The sequence below is a fragment of the Aotus nancymaae genome, unplaced genomic scaffold (genome assembly GCF_030222135.1).
Source record: "Aotus nancymaae isolate 86718 unplaced genomic scaffold, 86718_ANA_hifiasm-v0.15.2.pri h1tg000011l, whole genome shotgun sequence".
NCBI lineage: Eukaryota > Metazoa > Chordata > Mammalia > Primates > Aotidae > Aotus > Aotus nancymaae.
In genome coordinates this window covers 57,295,017-57,318,393 of record NW_026988422.1, presented here as the reverse complement: position 1 = coordinate 57,318,393, position 23,377 = coordinate 57,295,017, and the positions used below count along the sequence as shown (strand labels likewise).

The 23,377-nt window shown below is 38.6% G+C and overlaps 1 protein-coding gene across 1 annotated transcript in view; it reads right to left on the bottom strand.

Annotated features, from left to right (window-relative positions):
• The window catches only part of DNAL1 (dynein axonemal light chain 1), a 41,340-nt gene that overhangs the window by 5,765 nt on the left and 12,198 nt on the right, over positions 1–23,377 (bottom strand). Inside the window, exons 4-7 of the mRNA XM_012438183.2 lie at positions 20,432–20,487; positions 16,325–16,380; positions 5,784–5,910; positions 4,671–4,811 (exon numbers count right to left, since the gene is read on the bottom strand). Coding sequence (XP_012293606.1) covers positions 4,671–4,811; positions 5,784–5,910; positions 16,325–16,380; positions 20,432–20,487 — 380 coding nt within the window. The remainder of the gene's footprint in view (positions 1–4,670; positions 4,812–5,783; positions 5,911–16,324; positions 16,381–20,431; positions 20,488–23,377) is intronic.

The window sequence follows — 23,377 nt, the reverse complement described above, 5'->3', positions numbered from 1 at the left end:
GGCATCCACCACCACGTCCAGCTAATTTTTCTATTTTTAGTAGAGACAGAGTTTCACCAGGTTGGCCAGGCTGGTCTTGAACTCCCGACCTCAGGTAATCTGCCCGCCTCAGCCTCCCAAAGTGCTGAGATTACAGGAGTGAACCACCACGTCTGGCCAGCTACTGTCTTTTCTTTGACCCTTCCTTTCCAGTTTTTGAAGATACAGCAGGAAATAATGTTCTCTGAAGATAATTGATAAAAATTCCCCTAAAACAAAAACACATGCTTCCACTTCATTGACAAAAAATTACTGCAGTGTTGCACCTGGATCTACTTCAGATGATGGATGAGCTGATTGATGCATTCACCCTGACAGCCAGGTGTGTCCATCTCCTTGAGGAAACCCATTCTATTTTTTGTAGCATGAAGGGCCACTGAGAGGTGGAAAGGGCACAAGAACCATAAGATGTCCTGGAAATGCTTCTCTGGGGAGGTAGTTTCATGAATGAGGTCTTCCAAGCAAATTGAGAGGGGAGACCCCTCACCTCCTTCTATTTCACCTCCTCCTTCCCCCGCCTTCCAGATGGGAAGGAGGGTGAAGAAGGAAAAAATAAATAAATAAAATAAGATACCAAAGAGCTGGGAAAATGACTCCCTCTTTAGTTCCCAGCGTCTTTGCTATCTGTTAACCTTGAAAGAGCTGCAAATGAACGTTATCTCTGCAGGCTGGAGCCTGGCGCTGGTTCATGCCCCCACATCTCCATGGACCAGGCTCCCTCCCGGAAACACCTCTGCCAACAAACAGCTTGTTGCTTTTGTCTTGTCTCTGTAAGCCCCCTTCCCTGCTGGTCTCCACTCATGCTGCATATGAATTATCAAATCAATGAAGCCAAAAGATTGTAAGGTTGGATGTCCAGCAAATGGACAATGACATAGTTCTGCCTCAGTTTCCCCTTTAGCGTTGTAAGCCTATAAAAGGGGAGAGAAGTTGCAGCTTGGGGAGCTCAGTGAATGAGGCTGCAGCCCCCCGAAGCTCCTGGCTGAATAAAAAGCCACTTCCTCCCACAGTTTGGTGTTCAAGAGGTTTGTTCCCTGCTGCTCCTGCTTCAAAATGACACCAAACTTCCCCAGGTACTCCTCAGTCACTGTGTTGTCCGTCAGAGGGATGGTCTTATTCTTTACTTTGGCTTGTCCATGTTTCGACAGACTTCAGATTTGGAAATCCCCAGTGTGAGATATAGAAGGTTTCTCTTCAAACAGCCTGCTCAACCTTTCACTCTTTAATTCTCAGTACCACCTCCCATTTCTTCTCCTTTTCTTCTAACTTTACTACATGCCTAAGCATGCCACAGCACCAGTGACGTTATCAGCACCAGCTCACATCCCTTTCCTAAGAAAAGACTACTCTCTAGCTCTCTAGTTCGCTGTAGACAACTCTTTCTTCCTTTCCCCTCTTTCTCATCATGCATCTACCTTATCTAAAAAAATTTAAATATTTAGCCAATCGAATCCAGTTTAAATTGTACAGTCCAACCCCAGCCAATAAAGAAAAGACACAAAAGCAAAAGTCGAATTAAAAATAAAAACTTCTACTCTCCTTTGTTCTGTGTGCTCTTGTAGCAACCAGTCATACAGGAGACACCCTTATGCGCAAAAGTAAATTTGCTTTGCTAAAAAATCCTTTGTCTAAGTGCCCGTTTTTCCTTAAGAGCCTCATTTCTAATCGTTCTGGTGGCCCGTACAGGGATTCCCATTCTCCTTCGGGAGGGGGTCTTCAGTCTCCCCATCCAGGGGTAGATGTGTCCCACTGTCTCATTGCAGTGGCCTCAGGGATGGGACATTGAGACCCACCCGTTGTGATAAATAAATCCGAGCTCTAAGCAACATAAAGAGGAATAGCTTGTAACACCACGGCGACTAACTCTGTGCATAGACCAAAGTAAAAAACATCACAGGGGCGACAAAGTATTTCCTTAGTAGTTGGGATATTCTGGAGGTTGAAAGTGTGTGAATAGTGCTAAGCACTACTGCTGTGCAAGGTAAGTAAGTCTTCTGTGCGGTTTCGTAGTCACCTCATCCAGCTTAAGGTAGAAGCAGCCAGAGTAGACAAAGAGAAATAAGGGTACATTTCTAATATGAAGAATTAAGCCTTAACACAGCCTCAAGAGCAAGTAGCCAAGAGATTCCTAATACAAAGAATTGAGCCTCAAAGCCTCAGTAAGCTTCTAGAAAGAAGATGAGAAACCTCTAGTTTAAGTTGAACCCCACCCCCACACCACACCAACCTCTGAGATAAGAAACGTTTCAAGTAAGACAGAAAAAATCAAAAGTCAAAAAGGTGATGAAATTCCTTCTGATAGTCCCTTGAGGTTTATGTTAAAATATTAGAAAAATAATATGCAGCACTTTTAGGTTCTGGGGGGTGAATTTTACAAACACATCACTAAGAATTTTCTTTAGGCAAAGCCTTGTAATGGTTCTCTGCACCAGTAAACTCACACCATCAATCCTTTTGATGCATACAACAAAGGCCAAGAAGTGTTTATCTGGCAATTCCAAGGAGTAAGGTTTCACTACTAGTCATGTGAGAAGTACCCTGTCAGTTTCTGCTGCCAGGAATCATGTAGGACTGATTCCAGTCATTTAAACCTGAGCTGTTTTCCTTTCCTCTGCTCCTTCTTTGCCCAAAGTGCCTGTTTTGCCTGGGTGACTTTGAGGGTTGATAAGCCTTCTTCTTTTTCAGGAGATTTTCAGGAACCAAAGAGATTTTTATTTGCTCTTGCTCTGCCATCTTTCTAGTGTTGTAGCCACTGATCCAGACTGAATTTCTTAGCAGCCCAGCTAAACTGAATTGGGGAAGTATTATTCAAAATCAAAATTGAGGTTGATTTATATTAAAATATATCTTATACATTTGCATTTTTGGATTGATTTAAAATCTAAAATAATAATAACTTTTTATTTTGTTTCTGAGACAGAATCTTGCTCTGTCACCCAGGCTGGAGTGCAGTGGTGCCATCTTAGCTCACTGCAGTCATTACCTCCCAGGTTCAAGCAATTCTCTTGCCTCAGTCTCCTGAGTAACTGGAATTACAGGCACCCACCATTAGGTCCAGCTAATTTTGTATTTTTAGTAGAGACAGAGTTTCACCATGTTGGCCAGGCTGGTCTCAAACTCCTGACCTCAAGCAATCCTCCCACCTTGGCCTCCCAAAGTGCTAGGATTGCAGACATGAGCCACTGCACCAGCTGACAATAACATATATTTTGAATACTTACTTTATGCTATTCACAACATTTAGCATAGATTATCTCCATGTGTTCAGTGTTTCACATAGATTTTCATTTAATCCTCATAATAATACACTGATATATATTCTAAAATGATTACTAATGGTACTATTATCATCTCCAGTTTTTAGATTACAAACAAACAAGGTTTGGTGAGATTAATTCATTAGCACAATTTCACAAAAGCTATTAAGTTTTTGTGGGACTTGACTCAGTTAATCATGGTTATGTACTGATGCGGACACATCTTAGATATTGAGAAACTAAGATTGGGGATGAGGGGAGAGAAAGTGAGAGAGAACACCACAATTTTGATCCAATTGTAAAAAAGCAACTGCTTACCATGTATTTTTGATTATTCTGAAGAATCAGAATAATTTTTGATTCCGATCAAAATTTGTGACCTTTTGTCACACCTTTCTGACTTGAGAACAAGTCTAGCTTTCTTTCATTTTTTAACTTGCTTCAATGAGCTAGAAGTTTATTTTTCGTTTACATAAAAGTACAAATAGATAGTAGATAGACATGGATCTTTGTGTTGTCTGGAAGTCAGGATCCTTCTCTCTTACTGCTTGCATGGGTGACCTCTTTGTGATTGAGGGAAGAGTGAGAAAAGGAGGAGGCTCAGCACCAAACCCTGAATAATTCCAGCTTTAATCCAATGTAACAGCAGAAAATTTATATCAGGAAAAAAATAAATATACACTTTTATTTTTTTTAATAAACACAGGGTTTTTCTCGGTATATTGCCAAGGCTGATCTCAAACTCTTGGCCTCAAGCAATCTTCATGCCTCGTTGAGTAGCTTGGGACTACAGAAATGTGCCACTGTGACTAGCCCCACATAGATTTATAAGGCCTAGCTTTCTTATAAGCTTTTGCTCTAGGGAGAATCTTGTGCCAGTCTAAATATCCCAGCAGTTTTTCATCTCACCTTGGCCCAAACCTAGACCATTCAATTTTATATAGATAGAAATGACCTGGAAGATCGGGGCATTTTTTCTTTAGTTTTTCTCCTCTTCATGATTCCATGCCACAAATTCATTTTTTTTTTTTTTTTTGAGACAAAGTCTTGCTCTGTTGCCCAGGATGGCATTCAATGCTGTAATCTTGGCTCACTGCAACCTCTGCCTCTAGGTTCAAGTGATTATCCTGACTCAGCCTCCAGAGTAGCTGGGATTACAGGTGTGCAGCACCACGCCAGGCTAATTTTTGTATTTTTAGTAGAGACGGGGTTTCACCATGTTGGTCAGGCTGGTCTTGAACTCCTGACCTTGTGATCTGCCAATCTCAGCCTCCTAAAGTGCTGGGATTACAGGTGTGAGCCACCACGCCCAGCCTACACAAATTCCATTTTTATGCCTAGAAAACATGTCCAAACCAGCTCAGGATCACTCACCATCCAGCTTTTTCAGTTTGGGCACTCTCTTGGTTGCTTCTTCAATCCAGTTGTTCTCAGCAGAATGTTTCTCTTCCAAGGGATTGCCTACAAACACCAGGTCTTCCAGGCATGGCAGTTCTGCCAGCTTCACAAACTCAGCTACAAGTGCAAACAATATTTTCCATATTAAAACAGCAAGTATTACTGTTACAATTTTGGGGATTAAATTCCAATATCATTAACCTTCAGTTTGTGACTATTCATAACAATTAGTTGTTTAAGATTTTGAAAGAATCTAGGGAAGTTATACCATATAAAGCCATTCTCAGAAGACATTACAGGATGGGAGGGAAAAAGAAGACATATCTCTCTACTTTAAATGCTAGCCTAAGGATGAGAGAAGATGAGATAAGGTTCAGAGTCAAAAAGAACAAATTGCTCTCCAGTGACAGGTCTTTATGCTGTGCTGCTGCAGTGTGGGTTAAGCTAACCTGCCTTTGTCTGTACCCATTCCCTCATCCTTGAATTCTTAAAACAACTCATTCAAATCTCTATTGCCAAACTTATCACACAGTTTTGTTTTTTTGTTTTTGTTTTGAGACAGAGTCTCACTCTGTCGCCCAGCTTGGAGTGCAATGGCACAATATCTACTCACTGCAACCTCCATCTCCTGGGTTAAAGCAACTCTCATGCCTCAGCCTCCCAAGTAGCTGGGACTACAGCCGTGCACCACCATGCCTGGCTAATTGTATTTTTAGTAGAGACAGGGTTTTGCTATGTTGGCCAGACTAGTCTCGAACTCCTGACCTCAGGTGATCTGCCTGCCTCAGCCTTCCTAAATACTGGGATTATGGGCATGAGCCATTGCATCTGGCCTCTTATCACACAGTTTTATAATTATTAGCTTACAAATTAATTTTCCCCACTAAGCTGTGAACTCCTTGAGGGCAGGGATAATGTCCTATTCAACCATGTATCCAAAGAGACTGGTATAGTTCATCGCATATAAGTGAATGAATTATGTACTTTCTGTGCTTAGAAATCAATGTTCTCATTTTGCATCTTTTTCCTTGCAGACTACTTTCTACAAACAGGAGGTAGAAGGTTAGCAAAGGGCCACTCTCAGCTTACCCCAGTCTTTTACCAAGTTATTAGACATGTAGAGAATCTTCAATTTCTTCATTACGTGGATCCCTTTCAACTTCTCAATAAAATTGTAGGAGATCCACAGTTCTTCTAATGTGTCCCCTACTGCCTCCTGAAAAAGAACAAAATTTGATTTACATACTTATGTTTAACCTTTTCTTTCTGTCTCCTTCTTTATAAAGATACAGATAATGGCTTTAAAGCAAACTAAGACTCTGCCTGTCTACTTGTAGAAGATCTAATAGTTGTGTGGGAGGTTATTTTTTCTCATTAAGTGAGCCAAGTAGAACATTCTCTTCCCTCCTTCACTAATCTGAACTCTTCCTTCTCTGATTGTGCCACTAAAAAAAAAAAAAAATCCAAAACATAATACTTTATTAAGAATAGCCACTGAAATAACCAAGAAGGGAAATAATAGCACTATCTTAATGGTATAGTTTTCAAATTACATTCCTATAAAGTATATTCATCCTTACAGTATCTGCTTTAAAGCAGATAAGGCAGGTTATTTGATTTCTATTATAGAGGGATTAAGAGCTTTTTCTAAGAACACACTGCTATTAAATAATAGAGCTAGGTCTAAAATTCAGGGTCTTCCCCAACATTTATTATGATAATTTTCAAACATAAAAAAGTTTCTTTTGTTTTGTTTTAGTTTTGTTTGAGAGAGGGCCTTGTTCCATCACCCAGACTAGGGTGCAGTGGCACACTCAACAGCTAACTGCAGCCTCAACCTCCCCTGGGCTCAAGCAATCCTCTCACCTCAGCCTCCCTAGTAGCTGGGACTACAGGTGCACACTACCACATCTGACTAATTTTTGTCTTTTTGGTAGAGATGGCATTTTGTAGAGATGTTGCCCAGGCTGGTCTTGAACTCCTGGACTCAAGGGATCTGCCTGCCTCGGCCTCCCAAAGTGCTGGGATTATAGGCATGAGCCACTGTGCCTATCCAACAATACAATTTCCTATATGTATTTGTAAGTAGATAATAAAGACAAGATTTTAGTGAAGCAGTCTAGTGAATATCAATGAGGAAAACCTGGCAAAGTTTGATGAATCAATTCAGTGAAATCTATCGTTCAATAAACTGACTCTTTCAAGAATTAGACAATAACTGAACAGTCATTTAGCAAACTGGTCAGCCTCTGCATGTAAACAAATCATGTATCCCCCTAGTTTCTTATTCTGTAAAATGAAGAGATTGGCACCATGAGATACCATCTCATACCCATTAGGATGGCTACTATCAAAATCACAGAAAATAGTAAGTATTAGTGACGTTGTGGAGAAATTGGAACCTTGTACAAAGTTGGCAGGGAAGTAAAATGGTACAGCTGCTATAGAAAACAGTTTGGCAGTTCCTTAAAAAAATTAAAACAGAATTATCATATGGTGATTGATATCACTCAACAGGGGATCCAGCCATTCCACTTCTGGGCATATAATCAGAAGAAATGAAAGTGGAGTCTCGAGATATTGGTACACCCACATTCACAGTAGCAAATTCACAATAGCACAGTAGGTTAACTATAATTAACAATAATGCATACAGTCATGCAATGCATACCATTTCAATCAATGATTAACTCCATATACAATGGTGGTCCCATAAGATTATAATAGGGCTGAAAGATTTCTATTGCCTAGTGATATCCCAGCAGTTATAATGCCATAGCACAAGGCATTATTCATGTTTGTGGTGATACTAGTATAAAAATGTATGCATAACACATACATTTATGTATAATAATAATAAATGATAATATTATTGGTTTATATATTTACTATACTTTTTATGGTTATTTTAGAGTATACCCCTTCTACTTATATATATAAAAAAAGCTAACTGTAAAACAGCCTCAGGCAGGCCCTTCAGGAGGTATTCTAGAAAGAAAGCACTGAGGTGATAGGAAATGACGGCTCCATGTGTGTTATCACCCCTGAAGACTTTCCAGTGGGACAAAATGTGGAGTGGAAGACAGTGATGTTGACTCTGGGTAGGCTTAGGCTAATGTATGCATTTGTGTCTCCATTTTTAACAAAAATGTGTAAAAAGTAAAAAAGATTTAAAAATTTAAAAATAGGAAAAAGCGTACAGAAAGCTTATATAATAAGGATACAAAGAAAGAAAATATTTTCATACAGCTATACAATGTTTTTGTGTTTCCAGCTGAGTATTACTACAAAAAGTCAAAAAGTTAAAAAAAATTGAAAAGTTTATAAAGTTAAAAAAGTTGACCAGTTGCAGTGGCTCACACCTGTAATCTCAACACTTTGAGAGGCCAAGGCAGGCAGATCCCTTGAGGCCAGGAGTTTGAGACCAGCCTAGCCAACACAGAGAAACCCCATCTGTACTAAAAATATTAAAAAAAAAAAAAAAAAATTAGCCAGGCATAGTGGCGAGCACCTGTGATCTCAGCTACTTGGAAGGCTGAGGCAGGAGAATAGCTTGAACCCAGGAGGCAGAGGTTGCAGTGAGCTGAGATCAAGCCACTGCACTCCAGCCTGGGTGACAGAGTGAGACTGTCTCAAAAAAAAAAAAAAAAAACAGTTACAGTAAGCTAAGGTTAATTTATTATTGAAGAAAGAAAAACATATTATTTTAATTAATTTATTCATTTATTTAGAGACAGAGTCTTGCTCTGTTGTCCAGACTGGAGTGCAGTGGTGTGATCACAGCTCACTGCAAACTGGAACTTCTGGGCTCAAGCAATCCTCAGTTTCCTGATACCCAGGGACTAGTGTGTATCACCACACCCAACTAATATATATATTTTTTGTAGAGATGGGGTCTCACTATGTTGCCCATGCTTGACTCCAACTACTGACCTCAAGTGATCCCACCACCTCGGCCTCCTCAAGTGCTGGCATTACAGATGTAAGCCACTGTGCCCAGCCAAAAACTTGCTTATAAATTAAGTGTAGCCTGTGTACAGTGTTTTATAAAATCTACAGTTGTGTACAGTAATGCCCTAGGCCTTCACATTCACTCACCACTCACTCACTGACTCATCCAGAGCAACTTGCAGTCCTGCAAGTTCCATGTATGATAACTGCTCTACACACCTGTACCATTTCTTATATTTCACACTGTATTTTTACTGTACTTTTTCTATGTTTAGCTATACAAATACTTACCATTGTGTTCCAATTGCCTGCAGCACTCAGTACAGTAATATGCTGAACAGGTTTGTGGCCTAGGAGCAATAGGCTATACCATATAGCCTAGAGGTGTAGTAGGCTATACCATCTAGGTTTGTCTAAGCATACTCTATGATGTTCACACAACAACAAAATTGCCTAATAATGCATTTCTCAGAATATATCCCAGTCATTATGGGATGCATGACTGTATTTCAAAATAGCTAGAAAAGAAGATTTTGAATGTTCTTACTACAAAGAAATAATAAATTATTGAGTGATTGATGTGCTAATTACCTTGGTTTGATCATTACAGAATATATATATATATATATATATCAAAACATCACACTGTCCCCTATGAATAGGTACAATATGGAACCTGCAATCAGCTGCTAAGGTCTGACTAACGTACAATGTGTTAATTTAAGAATTAATCAGAAATAAATCTATACAAGGCCTTATAGGAATTAAAACTATTGAATTCTACTGAAGGACATAAAAAATATAAATACATCTTCTTGTAAGATTTATTATTATAAAGATATAACTTCTTTCCAAATCAACTCACAAATTTAATATTTAGGAGTTTTTCATACATGGAAAAGATGGGAGAGCAACACAACTTGTACAAAGTTTGCAACAATCTAAGTGTCTATCAGCAGTGGAGTAGCTAAATATATTAATACTATGCACTGAGGAAAACAACAAGGTAGAACTTACTTGTGTGTGCTGAAATGGAATAATTTACCAGATGTATTAAGATAACTTGATAAAATGATTCTCAAGTTTCTCTGAAGACTATGCTCATAAATATTTTGAAAAAAGAGAGAGGACTTGTTTTAACAGATAGAAACGCATTCTAAAGTTAAAGAAAATTAAAGCAGCATGATATTGAAGCTGAAATTTATAGAAAGAACAACAAACAAAATGAAAGTGACCATCATCCAGGAACCTACCCATGCATATCCAGGAGTTTAGCATTTCCAAACAGCAAGAAAAGGAGACTTTTCCATTAATGGCTAACCAATTAAAGAAGAAGAAGAAAAAAGACATGATACCTGCCTCGTGACACATGTAAAAATAAACTCCACATGGTTTAAAAGTATAGACTTAAAATTTTTAATTAAAAAAGAAAAGATAAGGCCGGGCGCGGTGGCTCACGCCTGTAATCCCAGCACTTTGGGAGGCCGAGGCTGGCGGATTACTAGGTCAAAAGATCGAGAACATCCTGGTCAACGAGGTGAAACCCCGTCTCTACTAAAAATACAAAAAATTAGCTGGGCATGGTGGCGCGTGCCTGTAATCCCAGCTACTCCGGAGGCTGAGGCAGGAGAATTGCCTGAACTCGGGAGGCGGAGGTTGTGGTGAGCCGAGATCGCGCCATTGCATTCCAGCCTGGGTAACAAGAGCGAAACTCCGTCTCCAAAAAAAAAAGAAAGAAAAGATAATATTATTTTTTACAATCTAGTAGTTAGGATCGTCTATGTAAAATACAAAACACTGAAACCACAAAGATTTGACTAACAAAAATTTTAAAATACCATTTGGCAACCATGAATAAGGTAAAAAGACAAGGGACAAACGAAGAAAATATATCAGTAATTTTGAAAACTGCATTAAATTTCAATATGGAACCAGCAATCAGATTGCCAAGGTCTGACTAATGTGACTTAAGTCCTCTGCTTCTTCCTCTTCTCTGCCCCGCCCACTTTCCTTCTGCCCTCTCCTCTCCTTCATTAGCTTCTCTTTTGTTTGTTTCTCCAATTATCTGTAGTTAACACTTAGGCTGTTTCTACCTTTTGGCTATTATAAATAATGCTGCTACAAACATGAGTGTATTTTTTTGTTTGTATTTTTTAAGGGAAAAATAATCAGTATTTTGACAGAAATAGTATTAATAATATAGACAAGATTTTTAGAAATCAATCAGTACAAACAAGTATAAAAAGAAAAGTCTTTCTCACTTTGTACCCCTAGCTCCCTTTCCCAGAAGTAACAGCCATCACCAGAAATATTCTATGCATATATGTACATATAAATATTCACTTTGCTTTTTCTATACCTAATATATCTTGCAAATTATTCCATCTCAACACACAGACAGAAGTTCCACCTCATTGTTTTTCCTCAATGCATAGTATTTATTAATGTATTTAGCTAGCCCACTGCTGACAGACACTTAAGATTGTTGCAGTCTTTTGTACAAGCTATGTTACAGTGAAATACTTGCTCCACCATTTTTGTCCATGTATGAAAAACTCCTAAATATAGAATAGTTGGGACAAAGTAAATATATATTGAATATTGTGATAGTTATTGACAAACTGCTGTCTCAGCAACAGTGTTTAAGAATGCCTGTTCACAACTGTTACACCAGGCACACTGCCTATGGGGTAGCACTGCTAAAAAAAAAAAAAAAAGAACACCTGCTCACTATACTTGAATACTTTACATAACTGAGCCTCGTTTCCTTACCTTAAAATGAGGATAACATTATCTACTTGTGAGCTGGAAATGAGATAATGCATGTAAAGAGCCTGCTGTGTAGTCAATAAAGATAACTACAACAATAATATAATAACATTTTCAATAATGGATATTAGGAATATTGAAGAGTACATATCATTCAGTAAGAAAAAGATAAATCTAGTAGAAAAATAGCTTAAAAATGCGTTTGGTCAATTTCCAAAAGATGAAGCCTAAATGATTAGTACATAAAAAGACATTAGGCCAGGCGCAATGGCTCATGCCTTTAGTCCTAAGCACTTTGGGAGGCCAACATAAGCAGATTGCTTGAGCTCAGGAGTTCAAGACCAGCCTGGGCAACATGGTGAAACCATTTTCTCTACCAAAAAAAAAAAAAAAAAAAGCCAGTTGTGGTGGTACATGCCTCTAGTTCCAGGTACTTGGGAGGCTGAGGCAGGAGGATCATTTAAGCCCAGGAGGTCAAGGAGGTTGCAGTGAGCTGAGATCATGCTACTGCACTCCAGCCTGGGTGACAAAGTCAGACTGCTGTCTCACAAAAAATATAAATATAAATATATATATTAATTATATTACATTATAAAATTTAATATACAATTATATTAAATATTACATAAAAATACAAAGAAAAGATGTTCAAAGTCACAACTGACTAGACAATGGAAATTAAAATAACACAGTACCTGCCACGAATAGTGGCCCATAGTCCCAGCTACTCAGGAGACTTGAGGCAGGAGGGTCACTTAAGCCCAGGAGTTTGAGTCCTGCCTGGGCAACATAGAGAGACCCTGTCTCAAAAAAAAAAAAAAAGTCAACAATAGCACCAGACTCCATTTTGCCTATTGTATTGGCAAATGTTAAAAATATGAATACTACTCAATGATGTTGAGGGTGGAGGGGATAATCCTCATCCATGCACCAGTGATGGAAATAGAAACTAGCATTATCATTGTGGGAACAATTTGAGGTATCTATCAAAAATTTAAATGCACAAAAATATCCTCAGCTTTTTGACTTTTAAAAATCTATCCCATCACATGTAAACACAAAACTAACTTCTGAGGGACAAAGGTGTTCACTGCAGCATGATTTGTAATAGCAAGAAAAGAAAAAGGAAGAAATTGAGAGAGCGAGAGAGAAAGAGCACTCACACTCCTCACCCAGAAAAAAAAACCTAGAAATAAACTAAATGCCAGAAGTATAGGAATAGTTAAATACATTATTGTATACTGATACTGTGGAAAACTATACAGCTATTTTTTAAAGTATTAAATCTGCATGTATTGACATTGAAGGATATTATTGATATATTATTGAATGAAAAAACTAAATTATAGGAAAAAATGCCTTGTACACTATCAAACAATATGGCTCACATACACACACATGCACACACACACATACACACATTTATTTGTATATGCACAGAAAAGATTTTAAAGTCTAGAAACCAATAAAATTTTTGTTACTTCATGGAGCTGGCAGGGAGAAGAAGGTAGAAAGACAAAAGATTTTCATAGCATATTTCATATGTTTATAAATTGCTTGATTTGCTTTTGCAATGAATATGTAACTTTTAGAATTAAAAAAAAAAATTTTGTGTCTGTTTTTGGTTTTCTTTTTTGAGACAGAGTCTTGCTCTGTCACCCAGGCTGGAGTACAGTGGACATGATCACGACTTACTGCAACCTCGACCTCCCAGGTTCAAGCAATTCTCGTGCATCAGCCTCCCTAGTAGCTGGGATTACAGGTATGTGCCACCACAACTGGCCTAGAATTAAAATTTTAACTTAAGTAATAGTTGTGTAATTGTAATAAAACATATTGAGTCACTAAACAAACACAGAGTGTCTACTATATGTATCAAGCAGTATTGTAGATGCTCATTAACAAATCTGAAATGGGCAGGCCCTCACAATGGCTCATGCCTGTAATCCCAGCACTTTGGGAGGATGAGGCAGGAGTATCACTTGAGGCCAGGAGTTCAAGACCAGCCTGGGCAACATAGTGAGAATTTATCTCTACAAAAAATTTTTTTAAAAATTAGCTGGGCAAGGTGGTGCACACCTGTAATCTCATCTATTCATCTATAGTCCCAGATTCTTGGGAAGCTGAGGAGCAAGGATGGCTGGAGCCCAGGAGTTCAAGATCACAGTAAGCTATAATTGTGCCACTGCACTCCAGCCTGGGTGACATAGTGAGACCCTGTCTCTAAGCAAACAAAAATCAAAACTGACATGGTCATTAGGATGTGTGTGTATGTGTGTGTGTGTGTGTGTGTGTGTGAGAGAGAGAGAGAGAGAGAAAGAACAAACAAGAATTTCAGGTAATAGTGAGTAACATGAAAAAATAAAATTACAACTGGTAAGAGTTTTACACAGCCAGGTGTGGTGGCTCAGGCTTGTAATCCTAGCACTTTGGAAGGTCAGGCAGGTGGACTGCTTGAGCTCAGGAGTTCAAGACCAGCCGGGGAAACATGGCAAGACCCCTACCAAAAATACAAAACAATTAGCCAAGTGTGATAGCATGTGTCTTTAGTCACAGCTATTGGAGAGGCTGAGGTGGGAGGATTGCTTGAGCCATGAGGCAGAGGTTGCAGTGAGCCAAGACAGCGCTATGACATTCCAGGCTGGGTGACACAGTGAGACCCTGGATCAAAAAAATAAAGAGTTACTCCACCAGACATGGTGGCTCATGCCTGTAATTCCAGCACTTTGGGAGGCTAAGGCAGGAGCATTGCTTAAGCCCAGAAGTTTGAGATCAGCCTGGGCAACATAGTGGGACCTCGTCTCTACAAAAAATTAAAATATTAGCTGGGTGTGATGGTGCACACCTGTGGCCCCAGCTACTCAGGAGGCTGAGGTGGGAGGATGGCCTGAGCCCAGGAGGTCAAGGTTGCAATGAGTTGTGATTGTACCATGCATTCTAGCCTGGGTGACAGAGTGAGACCTTGTCTAAAACAAAAACAAAAACAAAAAGCATTACTGCTTAGAGAGCCACTTTAGATATAGGGTGATTGGGTCACCTTTAAGGATGTGACATCTGAGCTGAGATGTGAAGGTTAAGAAGGAGCCCACATAGTGGAAATCCACGGTAATAGAGTTTTAAGACAGAGGGAGCAGCAAGTAAAAAAATCCTCAGGTGGGAATGAACTGTGCATGGTAAAGGAACAGAAAGAAGGCCAGTCACTAGAGATTATCAACTAGGAGAAGAGAAACATGAAATGAGATCAGAAAGAAAGGCAAAGGCCAGATCATATATACAAATGGGCTTATAATGTACCTTAATAATTTTCTTGAGTAGTTTTAAAGAAACCCTTTTTCTTCAACTTAACACTCCATGTTTCACACACTACAGTAATCATCTGCAATTTACTAAGACCACTATTTAAAACATACTATGAGGCAGGATTGTCTAGATGAATAAGTCATCTAGTATGTGAACCTATTTGAAGCCCAGTATCTGCATCCCTATGCAGCTTTCATTTTCTTTTATGCAGTGCTATGGCACAATCATAGTTCACTGTAAACTCAAACTCCTGGGCTCAAGCAATCCTTCCGCCTCAGCCCCTCAAGTAGCTGGGACAACCATGCCTAGCTAATTTCTTTTTAAATTTTCAATAGAGACAAGGTCTTGCTACGTTGCCCAGGTAAACTCCTGGCCTCATGTGATCCTCCCACTTTGGCCTTCTAAGTGGTGGGATTACTGGCATAAACCACTGTGCCTAGCCATAGCTTTATTTTTATTTAGGCTGCACATAAGTAATAAAGCTTTTGGACACACACCCCACATTATATCCTGGAAAGAAAACTAACTATTGAGTATCATTGATAGGAGTGTTTAGAAAGTGAAATATCTAAAACAAGTGATGGTTTAGCCAGATAGCATCTTAATACAAGCCTTTAATCCTATATTTACAATTTGTTTGTGGTCTCTGGGTATTTATTTTATTTTATGGCAGAAATTACATACTATAGCATTACTTGAGAATTTGGGATTCTATAAAGGATTCCATAAATACCTGGGAGAACATCAAGTACATATTAATACTAAACATTCTGCACCGGGTGCGGTGGCTCACGCCTGTAATCCCAGCACTTTGGGAGGCCTAGGCAGGTGGATCACAAGGTCAAGAGATCGAGACCATCCTGGTCAACATGGTGAAACCCCATCTCTACTAAAATACAAAAAACTGGCTGGGCATGGTGGTGCGTGCCTGTAATCCCAACTACTCAGGAGGCTGAGGCAGGAGAATTGCCTGAACCCAGGAGGCGGAGGTTGCGGTGAGCTGAGATCGCGCCATTGCACTCCAGCCTGGGTAACAAGAGCGAAACTCCGTCTCCAAAACAAACAAACAAACAAACAAAAAAAACATTCTGGAGTACATTTATCTGCAAACTATTCCTTTATAGGTAACTCAAAGTTAAATTTAGCCTGAAATATAATAAATTCTGAATTTCTGTATTAAAATTTATTGGGAAGGGAAAAGGAGTCAGGGCCATACAAAATTTCAGTAAGTTTATGAATTATTTAACAATAAATATATTAAAAATTATGCAGAAAAATTCACTTCATCTTTCCTGAAATTGACTAGTTTTATGTAATTGTTCCATCTCACCTTCTATGGAAGGAAATTCAAATAGCCAATAAATATAAAAATAAGACATGTCAAAAAAATTTTAAATGCCCAAGGCTGGTATGGGAAATTGGGAAACCTCACACATTATAGGTTGTTAAAAACTTTTTGAAGGGCAACTTGAGACTATGTCACAAAAGCCTTAAAAGAAACTCATACCTTTTGACCTAGTAATTCCATTTCAAGGAATTTATCCAGGAAATTATTCATGGATGTGTGCAAATTAAATAAATAAATAAAATAATGATAAATAACAACCTACCAGTCCATTTAAGTTCTTTATGTTGTTTCTTCCTAATGATAATATCCTCAAGTTTTCTGTGGTGAAAAGAAAACATTTTTTTTACTTACTAGAATCATATTATACAATTGTACATCTAGTATAATAAAGCTTTAATAAGTTTTATATAATAGATATCCTTATACAATGAGTAAGAAAGGTTGTGTTAACAAAAATGGGTAATCAAGTCGAAAATAACATTGACCTATCATCTAACGTAAACACTACAGGTATAATTTCATAACATGTCACTATTAAATTAAAAAATGATTATCTGGAACACATGGTCTTAAATTGCTGGCTAATAAAAATATTACAGTATAAAATAGCAGTAGAGAATATTTTAAGTTTGGGAACATACATATTTCAAATCTCTTATGAGAACTCACAGTAGAAAATAAGAACATGTATTTATGTATTGTCCACCTCACTCCATGAAGAATTAGAAGTGAAATAAAATAAATTTGGTATTTAAAAAAATCATTTGCTTTTAATCTTTTAAATAATTAGACTGTGATTTGGTTAAAAAATAAAATACCTATCTGTATTTTTTAAAGGTTATTTCTATTTCTATTATCTATAGGCTATTTCTGGAGTAAGATACAAGGCGTGAGGGGTACTGGTATAGAAGATTGAAAGATTAATAAGATGATGCTTTTTCTCAAATAATTCACTATCTTAAGAGCAGAACATCTTCCCAACTAACTATAATAATGGTTAATATTTATTGAGCATTTTATATGCACCAGGCACAATTCTGTATACTCTATATATACTAACTCAATCTTCACAATAATTATATGAGATAGGTAATTATTATTATAATCCAAGGTAGACTGTTATGAATATTCCCAAAAGAGTAATTAATTTTGATGATGAAGTTGAGGGAAATCTTTAAGGAGGGAGTGACATTCAAATGTGGCATTCATAACCTTTTTTTCTTGAGACAAGGTCTTGCTCTGTTGCACAGGCTGCAGTGCAGTGGCACCATTATAGCTCACTGCAGACTCAGTCTCGTGGGCTCAAGCAATCCTCTTCCCAAGTAGCTGGGACTACAGGCACACATCACCATGCCCAGATAATTTTTAAAATTTTTAGTAGAGACAGGGGTCTCACTATGTTGCCCAGGCTGGTCCTGAATTCCTGAGTTTAAGTGATCCACCTGACTCAGCCTCCCAAAGTGCTGGGATTATAGGTGTGAGCCACGGTGCCTGGCTGCATTCTTAAATCTTAATTTATTACAGGATTTTCCTGTTACAGGAAGAAGCTGTTCTCAGTGAAAAGTATTGCATTAATAAATGTTACAAAGTCATTTTTAAAATAGTATATTTGGGTGTGAATTGGATAGTACAAGTTTTTAGATAACTTTGAATGCAACATTAAGGCATTTGGTCTTTTCTAGGCAAAGAGGTACCATTAAAAGATCTCTGATATAATGATATTCAAATAATATTTTTAGAAAGAAAATTCTGTTATCAGTGATGAAGGCCACCTGAAGGGCAGAAAGACAGGAGAAAGGAGATCAGTTAGGAGGCTACTGAGGGATCTGTTAGGTAAACGGTTAGGGCTGGTCCTTGGAAAAGCAGCCCGTCTGAAAAATCACAGCTACAGGCAAAAATAGAGCACCCTGGGGAAAACTCAGGCTGCACCTGCATGGATAAGTATGTAGGGTCCAGCACAGATTGTTCTTTGTGTAATTGGCGGGCTCCCAGGAAAAACTTTCTTTCCCTTTTCAGACATGTACATAGTAGGCTCCCTGGGAACTTGTACAGGGAGGAGGGGGACTTAACTAAAATAAACCCACAATTATACAAACAAGAGAAGCAGTGCTTTATGCTTGCCTAGAGACACACCAACAACTACATAGATAAAGGGGAGTTGTGCAGACAGCTTTTCAGATAAGAGGAGTTACTCAAATAGCTACAGCAATGAGAGGAGTTTCTTATAAAAGCTTTTGAATTCAATTGTAAAAAAAAACAACTCAGGCTTCCCTCTCTGCTACAGAGAGCTTTCTTTTTTCATTCATTAAACTTTCACTGCAACCTCACCCTTTGCATTCACATTCCTTAATTTTCTCAGTCATGAGACAATGAACCTCAGGTAACACCTTAGATAATGAGACCAGTGGCCCTGACCTGTTTTACTATCACAAAAGTTGTACGACAGTGTTTTTTAAACTATGGGTCATGAGCCTAAATTAATAGGTTGTGAAATCAATTTAGTGTGTTGTGATCAGCATTTTAAAAAAATAAGCAGAAATAAAAATTTAAAAATACATACTGGAACTGGTCAGGCATGGTGGCTCACACCTGTAATCCCAGCACTTTGGGAGGCTGAGGTGGGCAGATCACTTGAGGTCAGAAGTTCAAGACCAGCCTGGTCAACATGGAGAAACCCTGTCTCCACTAAAAACACAAAAATTAGCCAGGCATGGCAGTGGACACCTGTAATCCCAGCTACTCGGGAGGCTGAGGCTGCAGAATTACTTGAACCCAGGAGGTGGAAGTTGCAATGAGCTGAGATTGTACCACTGAATATCAGCCTGGGCAACATAATGGAAAAAAAAAATACTGGAACCTTGCCTTTATATAAGGGTAAATATTGTCTTACAAACTTTATTTAAGTTTGTATGTGTATGTACATATTTGATATGCATATTCATATGGATGTATAATAAATTCAGATGTATTTCTTACTATGGAAAGTGGTCAAATATATGAAGAACAATGACCTAAGGGGAAGATGATGAGGGTCTAAATTAAAGTTGTAACTCCTTGAAATGGAAAAGCAACACTTTCTTTGAGAGCTCCTTCAAAGAGTAGAGTTAACAGGATTTAGTGATGAACTTGCATGTAGGGCTTGAAGAGAGACCATAGTAGTAGGCTAAACTAGTATGGTCTAAACATAGTAGGCTAAACTAGTAGGCTAAACATAGTAGTAGTGCTCCTCAAAAGACACCTACATTCTAATCCCTGGAACCTATAAATGTTACCTTATATGGCATAAAAAAGTACTTTGCAGATGTGATTAAGGATCTTGAGAGATGGGGAAATTATCCTCAAGATCAGGGTGTGCCCTAATGCAATCATATGTATCCTCATAAGAGGGAGGCAGACAGAGATTTGACATAGAAGGAGAAGCCAGTGTGACTACAGGCAGAGATTGGAGTGATGAGTCACAAGCCAAGGAATGCAGCAGCCACCAGAAGCTGAAAAAGGCTAGAAAAAGATTCTTCTCAAGCCTCCAGAGGGAGTATGGCTTGATTTTCACCAGACGAAACTGATTTCAGACTTCTGGTCTCCAGAACCATAAGAGAATAAATATCTATCGTTTTAAGCCATCAAGTTACAGCAGCCATAGGAAACTAATAAAGAGTCAGAGGCCTTGGCAACTGGGAGGGTGCAATGTCATTAACAAGAATGCTCCTTAGCACAGGAAAAAAAAAATAGGGATGACAAGGAATTAACATTTAAATATAACAAGTTTGAAATACAGACAAAACAAATCTGAACAAAGAAATATATAATTAAAAATCTGATATTCTATTTAAGATGTCTCAACTCTAACTCTATAAAAGCTTTTAAATGTCTTTAAAATGTTCAGAGCTCATGCTATCTCTAATTTTCTTAGGATAATCAAACTTAAGACATAGTTGGCCAGGCTCGGTGGCTCACGCCTATAATCCCAGCACTTTGGGAGGCCGAGGCGGGTGGATCATGAGGTCAAGAGATCGAGACCATCCTGGTCAACAAGGTGAAACACCGTCTCTACTAAAAATACAAGAATTAGCTGGGCATGGTGGCTTGTGCCTGTAGTCCCAGCTACTCGGGAGGCTGAGGCAGGAGAATTACTTGAACCCAGAAGGCAGTGGTTGCGGTGAGCTGAGATCACGCCATTGCACTCCAGCCTGGGTAACAAGTGCGAAATAGGGTCTCAAAAAAAAAAAAAAAAAGACATAGTTTATGTATTCTATTGTCTGACAAGTATGGCTAAAACAGGTGCCAGCTTCTGGAATTACATATTGTCTCTGGAATGTTTATTACAATAACTAGGAAATCCATGAACCAACTGTTACTGTGAATCACTTACTTAAGCCATTCAGGTTAGCAATTTTTTCAATGCAGTTTGTAGACAGTGAAAGCTTCCTTTAAAAGAACAAAGAAAAAATTTAAATTAATGTGAAAAACTTAAGTGGTAAATCAGAAATTATTCCTTAACAATAACGCCCATGAAAGATAGTATTTAAGTTATATTTTTCCCTACTCAATCATAGCATTTATTGGCCAGGCACAGTGGCTCACACCTGTAATCCCAGCACTTTAGGAGGCCAAGGCGGGCAGATCTCCTGAGGTCGGGAGTTTGAGACCAGCCTGACTAGCCAACATGGTGAAACCCTGTCTCTACTAAAAAAAAAAAAAAAAAAAAAAAATTAGCCAGGTGTGGACACCTGTAATCCCAGCTACTTGGGAGGCTGAGGCAGGAGAATCACTTGAACCTGGGTGGAGGAGTTTGCAGTGAGCCAAGATCACGCCACTGCACTCTAACCTGGGGGACAGAGTGAGACTCCGTTTAAAAAAAAAAAAAAAAACATAGCAGTTATTACTTCATTTTGAAATCGTTGTTTTTCTCTAATTATGTAAGTTAATAAACACTTATTGAAAATTTGAAAAAAATCCTCTTGAGGGCAATTTGGTATTAATGATTTTTTTTCTTCTTTAGATGGAGTCTCCCTCTGTCACCCAGGCTGGAGTGCAGTGGCACCATTTCAGCTCACTGCAACTTCCACTTCCCTGGTTCAAGCAATTCTCCTGCCTCAGCCACCCAAGTAGATGGGATTACAGGCACCTGCTATCATGCATGGCTAATTTTTGTATTTTTAGTGGAGACATGGTTTCATCATGTTGGCCAGACTGTTCTTGAACTCCTGACCTTAAGTGATCCACTTGCCTGGGCCTCCCAAAGTGCTGGGATTAGAGGTGTAAGCCACCACACCTTACCCTGGTATTATCAAATTTTTTAATGCATAACATTTCTTGACCCAGTTTTTCACTTCTAGAAATACATCTTACTGAAATATTAATATAAATGCCAAAAGATATATGTATTACTGGAATAGCAGAAAAATTGAAAAAAATCTCCGGGCAAGGTGGCTCATGCCTATAATCCTAGCACTTTGGGAGGCTGAGGCAGGGGATTGCCTAAGCTCAGGAGTAGAAACCCCGTCTCTACTAAAATAAAAAAATCAGCTGGGCATGGCGGCATGCGCTGTAATTCCAGCTACTCGGGAGGCTGAGGCAGGAGAATTGCTTGAACCTGGGAGGCGGAGGTTGCAGTGAGCCAAGATTGCACTACTGCAGTCCAGCCTAGGTGACACAGGGAGACTCTGTCTCAAAAAAAAAAAAAAGAAAAGAAAAAAAAAATCTACAAACACCTGTTAACTGAGGAATAGATAGTGAAATACTAAGCTGCCACTAAAACAAAGGAGATTGGGCTATAGATATTGACTTGGGAAGATTTCTATGATACATAGTTTAAAAACTATCTAGCAGAACGATTCTTTTTTTTTTTTTTTTGAGATAAAGTCTCACTCTATGGCCCAGGCTGGAGTGCAATGGCACGATCTCAGCTCACTGTGACCTCCACCTCCCGAGTTAAAGCAATTCTCATGACTTAACCACCCAAGTAGCAGAGATTACAGGTGTGCGCCACCATGCCATGCTAATTTTTGTATTTTTAGTAGAGACGGGGTTTTCCCATGTTGGCCAGGGTGGTCTCGAACTCTGACCTCAGGTGATTCGCCTGCCTCGGCCTCCCAAAGTGCTGAGATTATAGGCGTGAGCCACAGTGCCCAGCCTAGAACAATATATTTTATATGATCCTTTGTGTTAAAAATAAAAAAAACTACACAAAACTATGTATATGTATTTGTGGAGATAGATATTTTTTTCATGTGTTCGATCATTCCAAAATTTATATTGAAAAAAATTAATATGTAACCTTTTTTTTTTTTGAAACAGGGTCTTACTCTGTCACACAGGCTGGAGTACAGTGGCACAATCTCAGCTCACTGCAACATGTGCCTCCTATCTAGGTTCAAGTGATCCTCCTACCTCAGCCTCCAAGTATCTGGGACCACACATGTGCACCACCATGCCTGGCTAATTTTCTTGTATTTTTAGTAGAAACGGGGTTTCACCATGTTGGCCAAGCTGGTCTCAAACTCCTGACCTTGTGATCTGCCTGCCTCAGCCTCCCAAAGTGCTGGGATTACATGCCTGAGCCACTGCACCCAGCTGATACTGACTTTTAATAGTCTTCATATGTATCTTCCCAGACTTTTTCTATATGTTATTTTAATTATATAAAAACAAAATTTTTAAAGGGGACAGAATTACACATCCTCAGTCTTCTTTTCTTGATAAAACTTTAAATATCTTAGTAAGTTTCATGCAAAAAATAAAATAAAGCTAGGAGCAGTGGTGTGCACCTGTAGTCCCAGCTACTCAATAGCCTGAGGCATGAGAATTTCTTTTGCCCAGGAGTTGGAGTCCACCCTAGGCAAAAGAGCAAGATCCCGTCTCAAAAAAGAACAAAAACCTACCAAAACACAAACAAACAAAACCTACATATATACATAATAAAAGTGTGTGGTTTTTTTTTTTTTTTTTTAAGAGGACAGGGTCTCACTCTGTTGCCCAGGCTGGAGTGCAGTGGCACAATCATAGCTCACTGCAGCCTCAAAGTTCTGGGCTCAAAAGATCCACCTGCCTAAGACTTCCAAGTCACTAGGATTACAGGTATAAGCCACTATGCCCAGAAATAAAAGCTAATTTTGTTTAACACTTAATGTGTATCCAGTATTCTAAGCACTTTACTTGTATTAACTATTTTAATCATCACAATGATCTTTTGGGTAAGTATTTTTATTATCCACATTTTACCAATGAAACTGAGGCACAAAGACATTTTCTCAATATTACATAGTCACAAAGTGGCATGACTAAAATTAAAACCCAGGTAAGTTTGATTCCAGAT